Source organism: Ursus maritimus, unplaced genomic scaffold (genome assembly GCF_017311325.1).
Source record: "Ursus maritimus isolate PB19 unplaced genomic scaffold, ASM1731132v1 scaffold_5, whole genome shotgun sequence".
Classification (NCBI taxonomy): domain Eukaryota; kingdom Metazoa; phylum Chordata; class Mammalia; order Carnivora; family Ursidae; genus Ursus; species Ursus maritimus.
In genome coordinates, this window is record NW_024426663.1 from 57,143,533 (window position 1) to 57,163,923 (window position 20,391).

Genomic DNA, 20,391 nt, shown 5'->3' on the forward strand with positions numbered 1-20,391 from the left:
AAAATCTGGGCACCTTATAAAATCTACTTATGAACTTTCTCCAGGCAAACCAGTTCATCAGTTACCTAATTAAAGATAACTGGGGTGCCTTTTAACTTTCCAATGTCTAGAGTGATGTGACCAGCAGTAAAGTTAAAAAATAAAAAAGCACAGTCTTTAGAGTCAGAGAAACCTAGGTCGGAAACTCCACGAAGGTACTTCAACTCTTGAAGCGAGTATTAATTTCTTTATCCACCAGTATAATCGGAGTACTATCTATCTCACATGGTTGTTCTGAAGATTAAATTTAATGCGGTATCTTTCATCACAGTACCAGTTATACAAAAGGCACTCAATAAATGGTACTTCATATTATAAATTAGTTGAAAATATTTAAGTCAAATATGGCTACTTCTTTTCTGGGGGGGTAGAACTTTTATTTTTAATGCCTGGAAGTACATAATTTAGGTGTTTGGGCCAATAAATGATTCAATGATACCTAAACACACTTCCAGTTTTCCAGATTACCTACTCCACGTCATAACCATCAAACACATAGTCTTTTTGTCTTCAGGTTTTTGATAACTTATTAGAACACTCTGCCTTTCACACATAGAGGACTCCCTATGAAGCCTTTCAAGTTAGCACCACTGGCTTCCCTCTCAAGCTGCAGTGGCAGCCACTTTGCATAGCTGGTTATAAATGTATGTATTTCTGTAAGTTTACCCATTCATTTCACAAATATTTAATGAGGGTCTACTGTATACCAGGCTCTGATACAGGGACTGGGGATGTAACAGTAAAAAAAAAAAGAGGCTAAAATTCCCTTTTTCGTGGAGTGTATAGTCAAGATAGGGAGAAGGAAAGGACAAAATATAAATACAGACAATCTGTTGGACAGTAATATAAGCTACAAGAAAAATCAAGCAGTGAGAGAAAGACGACAGGATGAAAAGAGAAAGTGTATTTTTTTTTCATTATTCTTAAAGGATCATCTCTCCAAAAATGCTTGTCTTTTTTTGTTTTGTTTTGTTTTTTTAGAACATTCAAATTATTTCAACTAAAAAAAAAAACAAAACCAGTTCATCCATTTCTCCTATCCCTTGACTCTGGCAACTACCAAACTGTTCTCAGTATCTATGATCTGGGATTTTTGGGAGTTTTTTTAGATTCCACATATAAAAAAAATCATATGGTATTTGTCTTTCCCTGACTTACTTCATTCAGCTTAATACTCTAAAAGTTCAGCCATGTTGTTACAAATGACAAGATTTCATTCTTTTTTATGGCTGAATACACCACAATTTCTTTATCCATTAATCCATCGATGGACACTTAGGTTGCTTCCGTTTCCTATTATAAATCATGCTGCAATGAACCTGGGACTGGCAGATGTTTTCAAGTTAGTGTCTTCGTTTTCTTCACATAAGTACCAAAAACTAGAATTACTGGATTACGTGGTACTTCTATTTTTAATTTTTTGAGGAAACTCCGTAAGGTTTTTCTTTTTTTTTTAATTTAAATTCAATTAATCAACATATATTATTGGTTTCAGAGGTAGATGTCAGTGATTCATCAGTCTTATATAATATCCAGTACTCACTACATCACGTGCCCTCCTTAATGTCCATCACCCAGTTACCTCCAAGCCCTTCTCTGTCATCAACCCTCAGTTTGGGAAACTCCATACTGTTTTCCACAGTGGCTGTACCAATCTGCATTCCCACCAACCGCATGAGGATTCCCTCTTCTCCACATCCTCGCCAACACTTGTTATTTCTAGTCTTTCTGATAATAGCTACTCTAACATGTATAAGGTGATAGATAACTCATTTGTGGTTTCAATTTGTATTTCCCTGATGATTAATGATGCAGAGCACCTTTTCATGTATCTGTTGATCATGCGTATGTCTTCTTGGGAAGGCGGCCTTTTCAGGTCCTCACTTTTTAATTGGAATGTTTGTTTTTGTGCTATTGAGCTGTATGAATTCTTTATGTATTTTGCTCATTATCTCCTCATCAGATATATGATTTTCAAATATTTTCTCCCATTCAGTAGGGTGCCTTTTCATTTTTATTAATGGCTTCCTTTGCTGTGCAGAAACGTCTTGTTTGATGTAGTCCCACTTGTTTTTTGCTTCTTTTGCTTTTGGGATCAATTCAAAAAATCAGCACCAAGACCAATGTCAAGGAGCTGCCTATGTTTTCTTCTAGGAGTTTTATGGTTTTAGGTCTTATGTTCAAGTCTTTAATCCCTTTTGACTTAATTTTTGTGTATGGTGTCAGATAGCGGTCCAGCTTCATTCTTTTGCATGTGGTTGTCCAATTTTCCCAACATCATTTATTGAAGAGACTGTCCTTTCCCAGTGTATATTCTAAGCTTCTCTGTCATAAATTAACTCTTTATCTAAAGTGTGGCTTTATTTCTGAGCTCTCTCTTCTGCTGCACTGACCTACAGGTCTGTTTTAATGCCAAGCCCACACTGTTTTAATTATGGTATCTTTAAAACCATAGTTAATTATACTTCAATTTTTAAAAATTTGTTTAAAACATTACTATAGTTTTGCAATATAGTTTTAAATCAGGCAGTGTGATGCCTCTAGCTTGATTCTTCTTTCTCAAGATTGCTTTGGCTATTCTTGGGTCTTTTATGGTTGTATTCAAATTTTAGGATTGTTTTTTCTATTGCTGTGAAAAATACGGCTACTTCCATTTTTAAAAAACATATGGTACATGGCAAAATGAAATCCATAACTCTTCTGGAAATCAAATAATTACCAAAGAACACAGAGTCAAAAATAGCTACCTGCTAGCATGTAACAATTCACCCGGAGGGCCAGCAATATGAAAACAACTGCTGATTAATCAATAAAATCAACAAAATAAATTCTTACCTGGGAGCTGAAATGGACTTCCTGGTCCAGAACTTGCTGGGGAATTGGGATATGTGCTGCTAGCAGGGGAAGGGGGATAAGGGCTATTTGGAGATAAGGGAAAAGGAGTGTTGTTGGGCTGGTGGAAAGAATCTGGAAACGTTGCATTTTGTGGCATGTGCGGCTCGTTGTGGCTCAGGTTTCTAAACTGAACCAAAAGGCTGTGTTGTGGATTGAATTCATTGTGACGAGGCACTAATACTGGAGGTAAGACTGAAAGACAAAAATCAAAAGTCATCTGTCAGCAAAGACTAAAGCAAATATCCCATACACATTCAAGGGTAGATAGAAAGGATTCAGTAAAACTGTAAACTTATTAAACCAATTTACTTTCAGGAAGGGCTGCTTCGTAGAACCTTGAATGTATATTTACATAATAACTAAACCAAAAGCACTCTAAGGATTTAGGCCTGTATAAAGAGCTCTGGAAAACAGAAAATCCAGGAAAGATACCTCTCCTATTCAGGAAAGAAGACATATTTAAAAACAATCATAACACAGAGAATTTAATGTAGTGAGAGTTCAACAGAGGTGAGCACTTCCAGCTAGCAAGAATCAAACAAAACACTTTGGAAAAGATTACATCTGACTGGACATTAAAGAACAGGGAGTACCAGGGGGCGCCTGGGTGGCACAGCGGTTAAGCGTCTGCCTTCAACTCAGGGCGTGATCCCGGCGTTATGGGATCGAGCCCCACGTCAGGCTCCTCTGCTATGAGCCTGCTTCTTCCTCTCCCACTCCCCCTGCTTGTGTTCCCTCTCTCGCTGGCTGTCTCTATCTCTGTCAAATAAATAAAGAAAATCTTTAAAAAAAAAAAAAAAAAAAAAAAAGAACAGGGAGTACCAGGTGCAGGGATAGTAGAGAAGGAGATGGGGAGACTCCAGGAGGGAGATAAGAAAGCATATTCACAGTTGGCCTGAACACTGAACTAGGAGCTGAGATTAGAGTGTGACACTGAGGTCAGCTATTAAAATGCCCAGAAAGCCTCTGTGTTTCCAATTTTGAACATTTCAGATTTCACATTTTATGCTCTTCGGTCAAGTTTTCCCTAGTGAAAATAATATTTCCTATGTAGAGGGGCGCCTGGGTAGCGCAGTCGTTAAGCGTCTGCCTTCGGCTCAGGGCGTGATCCTGGCGTTGCGGGATCGAGTCCCACATCGGGCTCCTCGGCTGGGAGCCTGCTTCTTCCTCTCCCTCTCCCCTGCTGTGTTCCCTCTCTCGCTGGCTGTCTCTCTGTCACATAAATAAATAAAAAAAATCTTTAAAAAAAAAAAAATATTTCCTATGTAGAAGTCTTCCATTCAAAATCAGTTTTCTAAACATGATCATAATGAAAATATATCCAACAAAGCCTAAATATTTTAAGAGACCTATTTTTAAAAGGTTAACTCTATTCAAACATTCAGTTTTTCTGAAGACTCAAACGACCAATCACATAGAAATATCTGACTACCCTTCCCTAAGGAAGTTGAAACAAACATGATTTCTTTAAACTCTTAACTGTATCAGTTCATCTCTTTTACAACTTTTCAGTATCTGTCAATGTAATTTTACTTCCAAAAATCTCACTTTGACTCGGACATCATTCAGCGGCAACAAAATCAAGCTGTTTTTAAGTTAACTAGGTCATACTTCCCTGCCTGAACTAGGGATGTACCTGAGGAATGAGGGGCTCTCTACGTCCGTATCGGGACTGTTTTTCGTCTCTTTTCTTCGTACTGAATCGGTGTTGTAATTATGTGGTTAACATCTGATTACAATTGTTTCGCTCTACTGTGCATTACCAACTGCTGTTCCCTTTACAGAATGATGGGACAGCTGCCATTGGTTAGGAGGCATTAGACCATAAGAATTCTAAGTTTAGCTGGCTAGCAAGCCGAAAGACGAAGTGAAATAACTAATGAGGAATTCAATCCAGTAATACCTTTATTTTTTTTTTTAGAGGCAGAGCTAAAATCACTGACTTCTTATTATCTATACACATCACTTTTTAAAGACTATTTTAATCCAAAATACATAGTTTAAAAAGACAGATGCTACAAGAGATAACAAACTAGGCAACTTCTAAGCCTCCTCCCATACTGCTTCCAGAGACAACAAATTTAAATTCTTAGCCACCTCTTCTGATACTTACTTTGCGCATTGCTAAATAATATGCTTATATTGCTATTATTAATTTGCCAAGACATCATTTGCTGATTTGCTATTGTGGCAAATGGAACAGTTTTCTTATATCATTTTACCCCACTCCCATTCCCATTCCCCTCAATAAATTTACATAAAAAATGTTGGTTAAATCAACATCTGGTGTTTATTATATGTACAAATATTATTCATTCCTGAGCCAAGTATGTACTATGATTCTATTTTTTTTCTTGAACAGTGCTTTAAGTAAAGCTGATTACTGACTTGTCTTCATTTGCTTAATCTTAAGTACACACCACTAATATTTCCAGAAGTCTAATAGGTTTGTTAAACTCCTATCAATACTATTTTCCAGATGCCACAAATAAACAATCTATTAACTCATTTTTTCCCCTGGACCCTTCATCCTTCTATGATCTAGACTGGTAGCTCCCCTTAAGTCTCCTAGAGATCTCAAGTCCTTAGACTTCCCTTCTCTTCTCTCCTGTTGGAACCCATTTTCTAGACCTTCTGCTCTATTAGTTCCCTAAGAAGGGTAAAAGGAAGGGGGCACCTGGGTGGCTCAGACAGTTAAATGTCTGCCTTGGACTCGGCTCATGATCCCAGGGTCCTGGGATGGAACCCAACATCAGGCTCCCTGCCTCTCCATCTGCCTCTCCCCCTGCTCGCTCGCTTGCTCTCTCTCTTTCTCTCTCTCAAATAAATAAGAATTTTTTTTAAAAGGGGGGGTAAAAGGAAGATAAATTTTTAGTCCTTGCATATATGAAAATATCTTGTCTTTTGTTTGTCTGCAGATTCCAGAATAAACTTATTCTCTCTGAATTTTAGGGGTACTGCTTCACTGTCTTCTAGAATCCACAACTGCTCTGAGAAACCCAACATTCTCACTTCCAGTCCTTTCTATGTGTCCTGTTTTTTCTCTCTGGGAACTTTCAGAATCTTCTTTTTTAACCATGATATACTAAAATTTCATGCGTGGGTCACTTCTCCCTGACAGCACCATCACGACCGTTCTTTTAGCTAGTCTCCATATCCAATGTTATTTCCTGAGCCTTTTCACCATACCAGGCTTTTATTATCTCCATGTGAAATTCAGCATGGGAGACATCTTCTAAGGTGGCCACCATGATTCCTGCCTCTCAGTGTTCACCCTTGCATAATCCTCTCCCTTTCAAGGTATTATCTCTGGCTGTTCACCAACAGAACACGGCAAAGGTGACAGCATGGTATAAGAATATAATGCCCTTCTATCAAGAAGACCCTCTCTCTTCTTACTGTCTTTGAAGAAGTAAGCTGCCATGAATGTGAGCTACCTATGAAAAAGGTGGCAAACAAATGAAGGCAGCCTCTAGTCAACAACCAGCAAGAAGAGTCCAATAGCCCACAAGGAACTGAACCCCATCAACAATCACATGACCTGGGAAACAGATGCTTCCCCAGCTGAGCCTTACATGAGACCCAAGCCCTGACCAACACCTTAAATACAGCCTAGCAAAGGACTCAAGTTAAGCCATGTCTGGACTCCTGTCCCACAGAAACTATGAGATAATAAATGTGTATTAAGCCACTTACTTAATCTGTTATGCAGCAAAAGATAACTAATACACCCAACTAGTATCTCAGTTTACATAATTCATTCATTAAAAAAAATATTTACTGTGTACCACCTACTAAGTGCCAGGTAATACTACTATTCTAAGTACTGGTGATACAGTACAGAATGAGACAGAGGAAGTTCCTGCTTACATCAGTCAATAAATAAAATAAATATCTAACACAGCATCAAGTAGTGATGGGGGTATTTGAGCAAGGACTGAATGGAGTGAGAAAATGTACCATGAAAAGATTAAGGGAGAGAGTTAAGTAGAAAAAACAGAAAAGAAAAAAAAGTCTAGATGCAGGAGTAGGGCAAGTCCACGCAACAGAGGAAGTTTAAAGAGAGGTTATGTAGGGGCTTGTAGAAATCTGTTCTAACTGTGATAAAAGTCTTAAGTGTTTTGAGCAGGCACAGACGTCAATTTGGTATTTTTTCTTTTTCTTTTTTTTTTTAAGATTGATTTATTTTACATAGAGAATCTCAGGCGGACTCCCCACTGAGCATGGAGCCTGACATGGCTCAATTTCACGACCCTGAGCTCATGACCTGAGCCAAAACCAAGAGTCAGATACTTAACTGAAGAGCCACCCAGGCGCCCCATGATTTGCTATTTTCTAAAGATCACTCTGGCTGCTGTGCAGAAAACAGAATGGATTGGGGGGAAAGAAAAGAGGCCGGGAGACCAATTAGGACACTGCTTAAGGTGGAAGATGATGATGGTCTGTCCTAGAACAGTGATGTCAGAGATGGTAAAATGGGACATTATTAAGATATATTTTGAAGGTACGACAAACAGCATTTGCTCATAGTTTAAATGAGGACTTCAGATGGAGAAATAAAAAATGACTTCTTGGTAGCAATTACATGAATGCTGATGCTATTTACTTCAACAGGGAAAACTGGAGGCAAAAAGGACTTGGTGGGAAGAAAAAATCAAAAGTCCTATTTAGACATATTATATCTGGTATGTTTATGGGACACTCAAGTGGAGATGTCAAAAGGGCAACTGAATACAGAAGTCTAAACTCAAAGGAGAAGTTCACTCTGGAGTTCAAAATGTGAGCATGAGCTTACAGTTTTATGACACGTGACAGCATGAGAGCCCACAGAGGAAAAATATAGATGTAGAAAAGGTCTAGGGACTGAGTCATGTGAAAACAGGAAAATAAGCCAGTAAAGAGACTCAGCAAAAAGAGCCTGTGAAGGAAGAGAAGCAGAAGACTGTCATGTTTCAGAAGCCAATAAAGCAAAAGTTGTGAGTGGAAGAGAAGAAGAGCAAGTGTCTCAAATGACGTTGAAAAGGCAAGTGAGATGAGGACTGAGAATGACCCCTCCATCCAGAAGGCAGTCACCGGTGATCTTGACAAGTCAAATGGTAGAGAAGATAGACCAAGCGGTGGGGTGTCCAGAAAGAATGGGAGGAAAGTAACGTAAAGATTTAAAAAAAAAAAAAAAGGAAACTCCTATAAAAGGACTCAAAGAAACAGGAGACTGGGGGTGAGGGGATGTGAATGGGGTCGGGACCAGAATTCTTTAACTTCTGTTTTAGGATGGGCAGTAGCATGACATGCTTATGTGCTGACAGAAACAGTCTAATAGAGAGGAAAAACGCAATCCTAGGGAGAGGGGTGATAACTGTATGAACAAAGTTCTTGAATAGACAAAAAGGAGTGGGATGGAGCACACATATGGCGCTTAGGTTTTAGATAAAACAGAGACATGTCATGCAGAGGAAAGGCACAGCAAGCGTACAACCGACCAAGTGATTCGTGGACATATGACTGCTTACAGCGAACATGAATTAGAATTAGCTACTTGGGAGCTATTTTATCTATATATAAAAAGCTAAATTCAAAATCCACTATTTTTTGAAGATTAAAATTTTTAAGAAGGAAACACAAGGCTAATGCAGCTTTTTAATTACTCAATCCACTGAAACGTAAATCAGAAAAAGACAAGTTTTTGTAATTCTTCTCAATGTAAAACCTACCTGGACTCTCCACTCTCTTATAGTGGTATGGGTTGATACAAACTTCTTTCTGCTTAGATCCAAAAGGAAATTCACAAATATCCAATGGCTTTAGCTCATGATGACTCTGCAAATCAGGCCAGCGCCAAACACGACAATATATAACATGGGGTAAGCCTTTTCTGTGGGAAACCTGCAGGCGTCCATCTAAAGATCTGGGAATAGTGACACATTTACTCGGCTGTCCTGGACTGCTCAAGGCTTTCTCCAGTTCTTCCATGGCACCCTTTTTCTTTTTTAGCTTTTTCACCAAAGCATCGACTGCTTTTTCTGCCCATTTCTCCTCTTCATCACCTTGCTTCCAGCCCAACAATCGCTTTACTGCTGGACTAGTAAAGGAAAACAAGCTGGCCATTGACGTCATTTGATATAAATCTTCAGAGACCTTCTTGCAACTCAAAGTCAGTGGCTACTCAAAGAACAGCTCACAGATGAAAAGTCACATACAGGTTCTAAGCAGAAGTTCCAATTAAAAAGGGAGGAGTGACATTTATCTTCATAAGTGCCATAAGATTCTTTCATTGGTTCAAGTCCTAAAAAAGAAAGAGGGAAAAGGATAAGACCCCTAACTTAAATGAATGCAATTAACATACATCTAAAATCAATATAATCGGAAAGTATGTTATTTTTAAATAAGAGTAGAAAAACATTACAAAGTAAAACAAAAATCTAAGTCTAAAAAGAGAAATATTCCCTAAAGTCCTGTGACCACTCACTTCCTTTCTCCATAACGTGAACAAATAACTCACTGGCAATGCCAAACAACCACCAAAAGCAAAAACAGATTGCTCTACCTCCTCTCCTACATATTTTCCAAACAAATAAGCCTCTAGACTTTCATTTCCTTTCCTCAGGCCAATAAGCCCCCAAACGCCCTTCTAAGGTTTGATTGTGAAGTACTTCTCTTCACTGAAACCCATGTCACATGCCATGTCAATTTTGAACACAGTATGTCCTAATGTTAACAAAAGTCTTCAGAGAAATCTCTTTCCTAAGGTCATTATTCTCTGTAAAGTGTTTCACAGACTTATAAGGTTTGGGGAAGAGCTTTAGTCCTATTTAAGACACATTATTAGATGCAAATTTTATCAAGCTTTATATTAGTTTTTTCATAAGAGATAACAAATCCTCAGATAAATCATAGCACACATAATTGCTAGAAAAATGGGAAGTATCTAATTTTAAAACTAAAAATGCTGAATAGATTTAAAGGGAATAAATTCAAAATTTAACCCAGAAAAGGACAGTTTGTAATTTTATAATCCCTATTGCCTTCTGGGGTATTTTAGGCCTGTTAAGTTAAAGAACCTGCTCTCAGCAGAGCACCCGCTGCGCGCTTACGAAGCTCTTGGAGATGATGACAGGAGGAAGTGATGTGCAGCAGCACTGCACTGATAAGAATGGGTACAATTCCCTGTGGTCACTACACAGCCAACTACAGACAATGAGCAGCTAGTGAAACAGCAGGAGTAATGTTTGGAAAAAGGATGTCAGTAACAAACTGGAAGCCAAGAGGCTTCTTTTATTGTGCCTAAAATTGCAAATAATGCTGCAGCTCTGCCTTTGACAATTTCTACCAAACTTCTGGCATCAAGACCATTCTGGATTGGGATCCATCTTCCCAGAAAAGAATATGTGTGTTTAGTTAAAACCCAGGTAAACACAAATGAAAATAAAACTGAGTTAAATTCAACCAATAATAACTAATTGCTTGCTATGTGCCATACCCTGTGAACTGCCATGATGGTGCTTACAAAAAAAAAAAAATAAGTCACACCAAATTATATTTCATCTTAAGACCCAACAGATTCATTCACTCAACATACACTTACTGAGACCTAGTAAGTGCCAAGCATTGTTCTGGATACTGATCAACCAGCACTGGCTATCCAGACTGCTACGAACCATGGTTAGAATCTAGAACCATGGGTGCAAAGGTATGCAGAGTAAAGTAATACTCCTTCTGTGTGGATGGACTTCCCAACCCTACATGGGATAATTCTGCCAGGCAGGCAAAATTAAAGAAATATAAGGAAAGACTGGAAGTGTATTTGTCAGTAACAGGTCACGGACAGTGAAGTGTTATATGCTAGAAGCGTGGAGCTCAGGTGTAGCTGCATCAAGGATATAGGATAAAAGCCATCTGGGCCAGAGAGTAAAGGTAACAAAATAAACCAAAATATCATTGACTTGCCTAAAACAAGAGAAATTTCAGAGGCATAGGGACACAAACAACCACCAAAAAATATGTGAGCAAACATGACTAGAGCATTTCCTAAAATAGAGAACAGACAGCTCTGGCTAACTTATCCAGTAACACGGAACATAATGGAGAGCAGACAGGATAGTGCATGTGTGTGGGAGAGAGAATATATGAACAATGGAGAGAATAAGCTGAGGAAAGGGACAAGAGGAGAAAATTCTGAAGACCAGACACTAGACTGTAGTTAACCACTAGACGGTGCTTAATAAATGTTAATTACTAATCCCACTATCTTCATCCTCGTCATCAAGTACTAACCATACTACGTATTAACCAAAAAAAAGGGAAAAGTTACTTCTGCGTGTACACAAAGAACAAGGACTAGAAGGCTACATACTGAATTCGTAACTGCAGTTACCTTTGGGGAGAGGCATGGAATGGGGGAGAGGCATGGAATGGGGAAAGGCAAGAGAAAGGGGTCCTTGTGTTTTGTTTTATGTATTTCTGTATTGTTTTAACTTTTTCACAAAGGGAATCTATTAATGCATTACTTGCATAATACTAAACTAAAAATAGTAAGTAATTTAAAACAAATTGTCTTGAATAGCACAGAGTTACGAGTGACGTACAATGACGAGGTAAAACTAACGCATGCTGTGTTAGAGGTCAGGATGGTTTCCCTTTGAAAGGAAGGGTGTTAACTAGAAGAAAAACTCAGTTTCTGTCAACCCGGTAAAGTTCTGCTTCTCCTCTGGGTGACTCTATGGGAAAGCTCAGTTTGTGAAAATCCGGCTGGTGGGATACTTAAGATGTGCACACGCTTCTGCATGTTTTAAAATTTTTCTGGACATATAAAAAGTTTTTGCGGTTTCCTTCCCATTTTTCTCCCCAACATCAATCAATTCCCCTTCTCAAAAGTAATCCTTTTGTGTCTGTCTTTCATGTCCTTACAGAGAAATTTAACACAAATACAAACAAATACAAATATATACATAAAACCTCTTTTTCCATAGTGGTGTTCTAAAAAGAAAAAGGTACGGAAAAACATATGAACAACATATGCTCAAGATCTTCCCATTCTAATATAGAAAGTGCTTCCACATTTTTTTCTACTATACAGAATTCTAGTATACAAGTAATCTTACAAATATGTCAAATTATTCCTCTGCTCAAAAATTATTCAGTGGCTTCCCATTACACTTAGTATCCAAATTCCTTAACATCACTTTATAGGGCCTACAAGATCTGGCCTTTGGCCTTTCCTTCAAAGTAATTTCTTACCATTCTCCTACCCAACTTTGCACTGAATCACTCCTTTCCATTTCTCAAGTGCTCCAAGGTCATTTCTACCTTAATGCCTTTGCACTTGATGTCTCCTCCCTTGGAATTCTCCCTGATCTTATTTAACATGCTTACTCTTTCAGTTAATTCAGCTGCTCAAATGTCACTTCTTGAAAAAGGACTTCCCTGGCCACTTTTTATCTAAAATAGCATACATCACACTCCCACATCATTCTCTACTCCCTGATCCTGCTCACTTTTCTTTCATGCTATTTATCCTAACCCGATCAACATATCAATTTTAGTTACTTAATATATGTCTTTCCTCACTGAAATGTTCGTAGGCAGGTAGCTTCATCTTCCTTATCCATCATCAAATTCCCCTGGACCGAGAACAGTGCCTATTTATTGAGTGAGTGAGCAAGCAAGTAGCGAGTGAGTGAACTAAAGAAAAGCAACTCAGAAAAATACACATTCCTTTATCAGAGCAACCGTATGAAAGTTAAAACATTGTATTTATGGATATGCACAGATACGGTAAGAGAATAGAAGCATGGATAAAAATGAATCCTATCAATCTCAGGACAATGAGTCCTTGTTGCCACTGCTAAGGAAAGAAGGCTGAAGAATGGAAAAGCTTCAGCTGTTTTAAAACCAAATTTGGTTTTAAAATATCTGGCACGTCATTGTTATATTCTCTCTTCTCTATGTTAAAATACTTCATAACTCAAAATATTCACAATTTTTAATTTTTATTTTATTTTATTTTTTTTAAAGATTTTTATTTATTTATTTGACAGAGAGAGAGAGACAGCCAGCGAGAGAGGGAACACAAGCAGGGGGAGTGGGAGAGGAAGAAGCAGGCTCCCAGCAGAGGAGGGAGCCCGATGCGGGGCTCGATCCCAGGACTCCGGGACCACGCCCTGAGCCGAAGGCAGCCGCTTAACGACTGCGCCACCCAGGCGCCCCCACAATTTTTAATTTTTAAAAAGTAGTGTGATGAAAAGAGAAAATGATCAGATTCTGTCCTTTACAAGATATAAGACCATGACCGATATCACTCTAAGTCTGATTCTTCTGTAAAAAAGGGATGATAGTTCCTAAGTAACTGAAATGTTGAAGTAATAAAATATGTAGGGGCGCCTGGGTGACTCCGTTAAACATCCCACTCTTGGTTTCACAGCTCAAGTCATGATCTCAGGGTCATGAGATCTCGGAGACCAGGCTCCATGCTCAGCTTAAGATTCTCTTTCCCTCTCCCTCTGCCCATCCCCCCTGCTCGCATGCACATCCTCTCTCTCCGAAATAATCTTTTAAAGAATAACATGTGTGCGCACATATGTGTAAACACACACACACACACAACAGATGCTTTATAAATTAAAAGCACTATTCAAACATGAATTATGATCATTAGTTATTCAAAGGAAGAAGAATCAAGACTCAAAAAAATGGCTGGATCTGGGGCACATGGATGTGTTAAGCACCCAACTCTTGATTCTGGCTCAGGTCCTGATCTCAGGGTTGTGGAATCGAGCCCTGCATCGGGCTCCACACTGGGCATGGAGCCTGCTTAACATTCTCTCTTTCTCTCCCACCCCCTCTGCCCCTCCCCACTCCCTCTCTTGGAAAAAAAAAAAAAAGGCTGGATTTAGTATGACCCCACAATACCCACCACTATACCACTATATACACATTCTGATCCACCCCAAATTCCTGTACTTTTGCCCATCTGGGTCTTCCCCCCTCCCTCTCTTGGAAAAAAAAAAAAAAGGCTGGATCTAGTATGAACCTAACATACCCACCACTATACCACTATATACACATTCTGATCCACCCCAAATTCCTGTACTTTTGCCCATCTGGGTCTTCCAAGAAAAATCTCTGTCATCCTTAATGATAAGCTCAAGGCCACCCCCTTTGGTGAAGAATTCCTTTACCACCCGATTCTAAAAAGGCTGTGGTCACTGAATATCATAAATATTAAGACAGTGATAACAACATAACTTTGCAAATGGAATACAAAATCCTTCCAGAAGGAAGTCTTCAGCACCTGGCACCATTCCATGCAACACACCACATACTAAAGAAGTATTTAATGAATGGTCATTGATTTTTCTATCAACGGTACCTTGAAATTAAAGATAACTTCAAATTGTAACCCAGGTGACTAAGATAATGATAACTCCATTAGCAGAATTAAGGACACTCAGAAAGTAGTTTAGTCAGTAGAGAAGATGGTTAACTCTACTGGAAAAAGGTCATGACTGGAGATACAGGTTTAGCAAGGAAAAGATGAGAAAGAGACTTAAGATTTTGCACAAAGAGCTGAAACAGTAATAAAAAATAGGTTCAAGAGAAAGAAAAGGGCAGCATGTTAACACCTGCATATTAGGGAACACTGACTAGTACGGAAGAGAAAAAAGTTACCAATGAAGTATTGTTAAAAGGAGGAGCTTAGAATTAGATACAATGGTACTGCAGAATATCAAACACAAGGCAGAGTTTAAAAAGAGTGAGAACAAAGAAAAGGCCAATGACTGGTGAATGAGGATGTCATTAGCTCAACCTCAAGAGACCAGTTGCAGAAAAAAGAATGGGTGAGAGTCCAAAAACCTAAGACCCAATATTACTGTTTTCTTAAAACTAGCACTGGGAAAGGAGGGACAAACCATGTACTCAACTCTTTAAATGATTAAAAATCTTAGAAACCTCTCATGGTATTCTTTCCAAAAATATTTTATAACTTTGCAAACTGTGTAAGTGGTATGAGCAAGCAATCCAAGTGCTCATTATCTAAGTCCCACCTCACAAAGTTAAAAAGAAAGGAACAAAATTCATCATAAGAATTCACTGATGAATAAGCAAAAGAACTGACCAGGCATTTCACATAAGAAAATATCACAGTGGCCATTAGATGGTAAAATGGGTTCAACATTATTAGTTATCAAAAAAAAATTTTTTTAAAGAAAACAGTGAAATACCACTGTATTACACATAAATCCCTATGACCCAGCAATTCCATGTCCAGATATATCCAACAAAAACAAGTGGTACTGTCATCAAAAGCAAGTACATGTTCAGAGCAACTTTATTTTTACTAGCTCCAAATTGGAAATAACCCAAATATCCATCAACAGTGGAGTGGGACAATAAATCATAGTAATAAGTTCAAAGAATAGAATACTTCACAGCAATGTCAAAGAACAAACTAACATATGGAAAACATGGATGAGTCGCACAGGCATGATATCACAGAGATAAAATAATGAAGAAGTCCGATATAAAAGATTACACATTATATCATTCCTTCTGAAAGACAGGGAAAAACCTATGTCATCAGAGACAAGAAAGTTACTAAGTGGGGACAAGGGAGAGCCTTCTGGGGAGAAAGCAATATTCCATAACTTGATTTGGATGACGATGACACAGATGTACACGTAAGTAAAAGTTCACTCAGCTATACACATAAGATTTATTAAAAAGTCTTTAAAAAAAGTGTTAGTGAACTGATCTCTTAAAAAGTGGTTCCCATTCACTACCATCTCCTTCACCATAATGACTTAAAAACCAACAGTGAAAGTGAGAGGTTTGCAAAATATGGTTAAGATTTCACAAAGTTTAGGGGCGCCTGGGTAGCTCAGTCCTTAAGCATCTGTCTTTGGCTCAAGTCATGATCCCAGGGTCCTGGGATCGAGCCCCGCATCGGGCTCCCTGCTCCGCTGGAAGCCTGCTTCTTCCTCCCCCACTCCCCCTGCTTGTGTTCCCTCTCTCGCTGGCTGTCTCTTTGTCAAATAAATACATAAATAAATAAAATCTTAAAAAAAAAAAAAGATTTCACAAAGTTTATTAAAATAGTGCCCAACAATGTAGCATTTGGGATTTACTTTTACCCTACCAGTCCCCCAAGCAAGTAAATTAATCTGTTAACTGTTTCATGAGTTCTGACAAAGGCCACAAGACTCCTGAGCCAGAGACAAAGGACTTTATCACTCATAGCACAGCAAGCAGCATAAGCCTCAGATTTGTGGTTCCCTTTCCCTCCAAGAGACCCATGGGCAGGGGAATGATGAAATATGGCCAAGATGGACGGTATGCCTGCAGTGAGTTTGCAGTGATGAGGAACAATGAGCTTGGGGAATTCACCACTTTTACATTAAGCAAGGCTCTCTTTGTGGAAAGAGAACAGCTTCACTATCAAAGGATTAACACTGGTCCTTAGTAAAATCGATGTTTATTTTTTATGGATATTTTTGTAAAAAATTAAAATGCTCTTTATGTTAGTAGCACAAATGACAAACATAAAGGATGCCCTATCATGCTATTAAATTACTGTGAGAAAAATTACACCTATTAGGGGTGCCCGGGTGGTTCAGTCGGTTGAGTGTCTGACTCTTAATTTTGGCTCAGGTCATGAACTCCGGGTTGTGAGATCGAGCCCCGCCTCAGTACCCACACTGTGCATGAAGCCTGCCTGCTTAGGACTCTCTTTCTTCCTCTGCACCCCCGCCCCCGCCTCCACTTCCGGCTCATGCGCTCTCAAAAAAAAAAAAAAAATTAAAGTCTATCCATCAAACTTGATTCATTCTTTGTTCATTGTAAGAATACATGTTTACAATTATAACCTAATGTTTTTCTAAAATTTTAATTTTTGAAGATAAAGTACCAATTATTCACAATTTAGTTTAAAATGCTGATCAAATTTTAAATGGTTTCATTTTTTTTTTAAAGATTTTATTTATTTATTTGAGAGACAGGGAGAGTGAGCATATGAGACAGAAAGAGAGAGAACCAGTGGGAGGAGAGGCAGAGGGAGGGGGAGAAGCAGGCTCCCCACTGAGCAGGGAGCCGGACAAGGGAGTGGATCCCAGGACCCTGTGATCATGACCTAAGCCGAAGGCAGCTGCTTAACCAACTGAGCCATTCAGGTGCCCCTAAATGGTTTAATTTTAAATGAGCTTTTTTAGAACCAATTATCATCAGTTCAGGAAAACCTACACATGACAATGACCTTTTCTTGATGACTTAGTTATCCTTATGAATCTCTCCACTGCTGTGCTGTGTTGGGAATTCTCTGTACAAAGCACGGGGCCTGGTCTGCATTGTTACCAACTAAACAGACAAAAGTGCATCAATGATCTTGCAAAGTTACTTACACACATGAAAACTTCTGGACATCTGGCTTTCTTAAAAGAATGTAGCTATTTCAAGGAATCCAACAGCTTCCTTTCTAAAAATCAGTTCCTTTGATGATGATGATAATGATGGTAACAGTAATAAACTACGAACGTTTATTGAACAATATGTGAAGCACCTAAGACCTTACACTGAGAGACCAAAAATGATTAAAATCTCAAAACAGCCATTTCAGGTAAATTACATTATTCTCATTTTACAGATGACAGAACAGGCAAAGGGAAATTAAATGTAACTTGCTTATTTCGATAGATAAGAAATAGAGCCAGGAATTGAACCCTAGCAGTCCTGCTCCACCCACACTCCTAGACACTATATACACTGCCTCCTAAAAAGAAAGCCTCCCACCAAGGAATATTCTTTCTTTAAAGATCTTTTCTATTGTTCTCCATAACTCTGACTTCTCCAAAATATTCAAATCATTATGTTATCACAAGATTATACAGTTTCAGCGACCAAGGATAATCCTGTTCAATATGCTCATTTTCAAATTGATTTTCTGTACCACTTAGCATATCTTATTAATTTCTTCATCTACTTTAACCGTCTCTTTTCTCAATTGAGCTAAGTCAATAGGTATGAAAGACTGTTTACTACCATTGTAAAAATTTACGTTTATTATGACAGCCTCAGTCCAAAGCTTTTTAAATTTTCATTAGTAATTTTTTGCCACAGTAATCACTAGAAGACAGTATGTGTGTGTATATGTCTGTGTGTGTGCACATATGCATACACTATACACACACTTTTAACAGCCCAACTCTATCTCACTCATCCACTTTCTTAATATTTAACATTTAGGGGCGCCTGGGTGGCACAGCGGTTAAGCGTCTGCCTTCGGCTCAGGGCGTGATCCCCGCATTATGGGATCGAGCCCCACATCAGGCTCCTCTGCTATGAGCCTGCTTCTTCCTCTCCCACTCCCCCTGCTTGTGTTCCCTCTCGCTGGCTGTCTCTATCTCTGTCGAGTAAATAAATAAAATCTTTAAAAAAAAATATTTAACATTTAAATTTCTAAATAAAATTGTTATACTGGGATTAAAACTTTTTTCTTGTACCCATATGATAGATCAATTTTCCCCTGTAAACTTTCTTGTAGGATATATCAGATTCAAAATAACACCTTGATCCACATTGAAATGAAAGTATCAGAGTGCTTGGGGTATAGCAATAGATTCATTTCACTATCTTCACTTGAGTCCTTGGTTATGAAAGAATTTCTCATTATGTATACAAAAAAAAAAGGGTAAGATACTATACTTTTTCTAGCCTGTATATATTAGCATATGTTATGTGAACTCCAAGAAAACACGCAATACCTTTGAAAACAGGTTTTCCAGTGACCAAAAGGTTTCATTTTGAATCTCTTATCAAAAAGTTGGTTCAATTTTTCATAGCCTTTTTGCCTTTCACTATATAAAATGAACACCTATTCTCAGTTCAGTCAGCTGTGTACATAACCATTCATAGAATTCTTTCCATAGTACCTCTAAACTTATCCCAGTAATAGAGAAAAGTCCCAAAAGGCTCGATTTAATAACTTCCGTCTTTAGAGGTTACATATCGCTGGGCAGTTAAACGTGGTCCTGCTCTGTGTTCCCTTTCTACAATGCTTTCAGAGTCTACTGAGGCACATACATAACCAGTGTTCAGAGTCTTACTCACACAACACACATTTACTGAGTGCACCTAAAAAGGGCAAACCACTAAGCCAGAAGCTAAAAGGCTGAAAGATCAATCAGGCCCAGACCCAAACTTAAAAGAATTACAAATTGATAATTAAAATATGCCCATACCTATCTACAATACACAATGGAGAATGGCAGATGCCCTAAGGGTGTATAAAGTGGTAAAAGAAATGCAGGGGATGGCCCTTTGGGGAAGGGAAGAAGGGGAGAGACAAGATGGGTGAAGTAGCTTTATCACAGGCATAAAAGCAACTGTGGGTAAAGGTACAAAATCTGAGTTTTTATCTACCAGGATGAGAAAATACTGAATTCAGTTTGCTAGTCATAGGCGGTAGTATTAAAGAACTGGCTAGAAATATACAGTAAGGCTAAACTATACAGGGATAGTAATATATGCACTGTAACACCTAAAAACACCAGATTTGAAGTCTAATCACATCATGCATCTAACATTTCCCCTAAACCTCTGTTTCTATTTTATATAGTAAATATCAGTTCTGAGAATTAAATGAGGCAAACACTTAACTCAGTGCCTGGCATGGTGCGCACGCAGTACTGTAGTTACTATTGTTACAATAATCATAAACATCTTGCTATCAGACCAAGATTTTAAAAATATAGCTGAGCTACTTTATTTCAACAAATATACAGTCATCTACCAGTATTTTATTAACCTTGAAGGAAGAACAAGCTGCCAATTAAACTATCACACAGTGCTTTCTTATCACTTAAGACTTTTCTTCACATTATCATCCTTCTGCCCACAAGACTGTAGGTCTGAAGAGTGCTCCAATATTACTCTAGGACTGTCACTCAAGCCAGACACCCACCCTGCAAGTTCTCATACTGGTGCTTCACCTGATACTTGCTTCACCTTCCCAAAGGTTGTGAATGGTAGAAATGACAACAACATGAACAGAAAGGCAGAGTTTATGCCCACGCAATGACAACTAATCACAACTACCACCTGGCCAAAACCAACACTCAAATACCATCGAATGTAAGACATATCCCAATTTCAGAGATGTTATAAGGTGAAAAAAATGTAACTACACCTTAGAATAAGGAAATAATGCAGCTTTTTCTTTTGTCCTCCCCCAAAGTCCCTTCTCCTGTTCCCCATCACCTCCCACCAGTTTATCTGTCACCCTCCTTTCTCTTTTCTTCTCACTCCTTTGACTCTTTTTACCTGCCTCCACTTCTTCATTCCTCATAGCTTCTCCCACGTTCTTCACTGCTTCCCTCTGTGCTCTCCTCTAAGTAGAAAGGAAAATGCATTTGACAGGCCAGTATGTGAGACCTGGCTTCTGAGCAGATTCTATTTGTGCCTCTGCCATCC

General features: G+C 38.5%; 1 protein-coding gene across 3 annotated transcripts in view; it reads right to left on the reverse strand.

Annotated features, from left to right (window-relative positions):
• The window catches only part of SMAD5 (SMAD family member 5), a 54,789-nt gene that overhangs the window by 22,987 nt on the left and 11,411 nt on the right, over positions 1 to 20,391 (reverse strand). For all 3 annotated transcript variants that reach the window (XM_040622411.1, XM_040622412.1, XM_040622413.1), the window contains 2 exons: positions 8,646 to 9,217; positions 2,875 to 3,126 (listed from right to left, as the gene is read on the reverse strand). In XM_040622411.1, coding sequence (XP_040478345.1) covers positions 2,875 to 3,126; positions 8,646 to 9,048 — 655 coding nt within the window. In that variant the 5' untranslated portion in view covers positions 9,049 to 9,217. The remainder of the gene's footprint in view (positions 1 to 2,874; positions 3,127 to 8,645; positions 9,218 to 20,391) is intronic.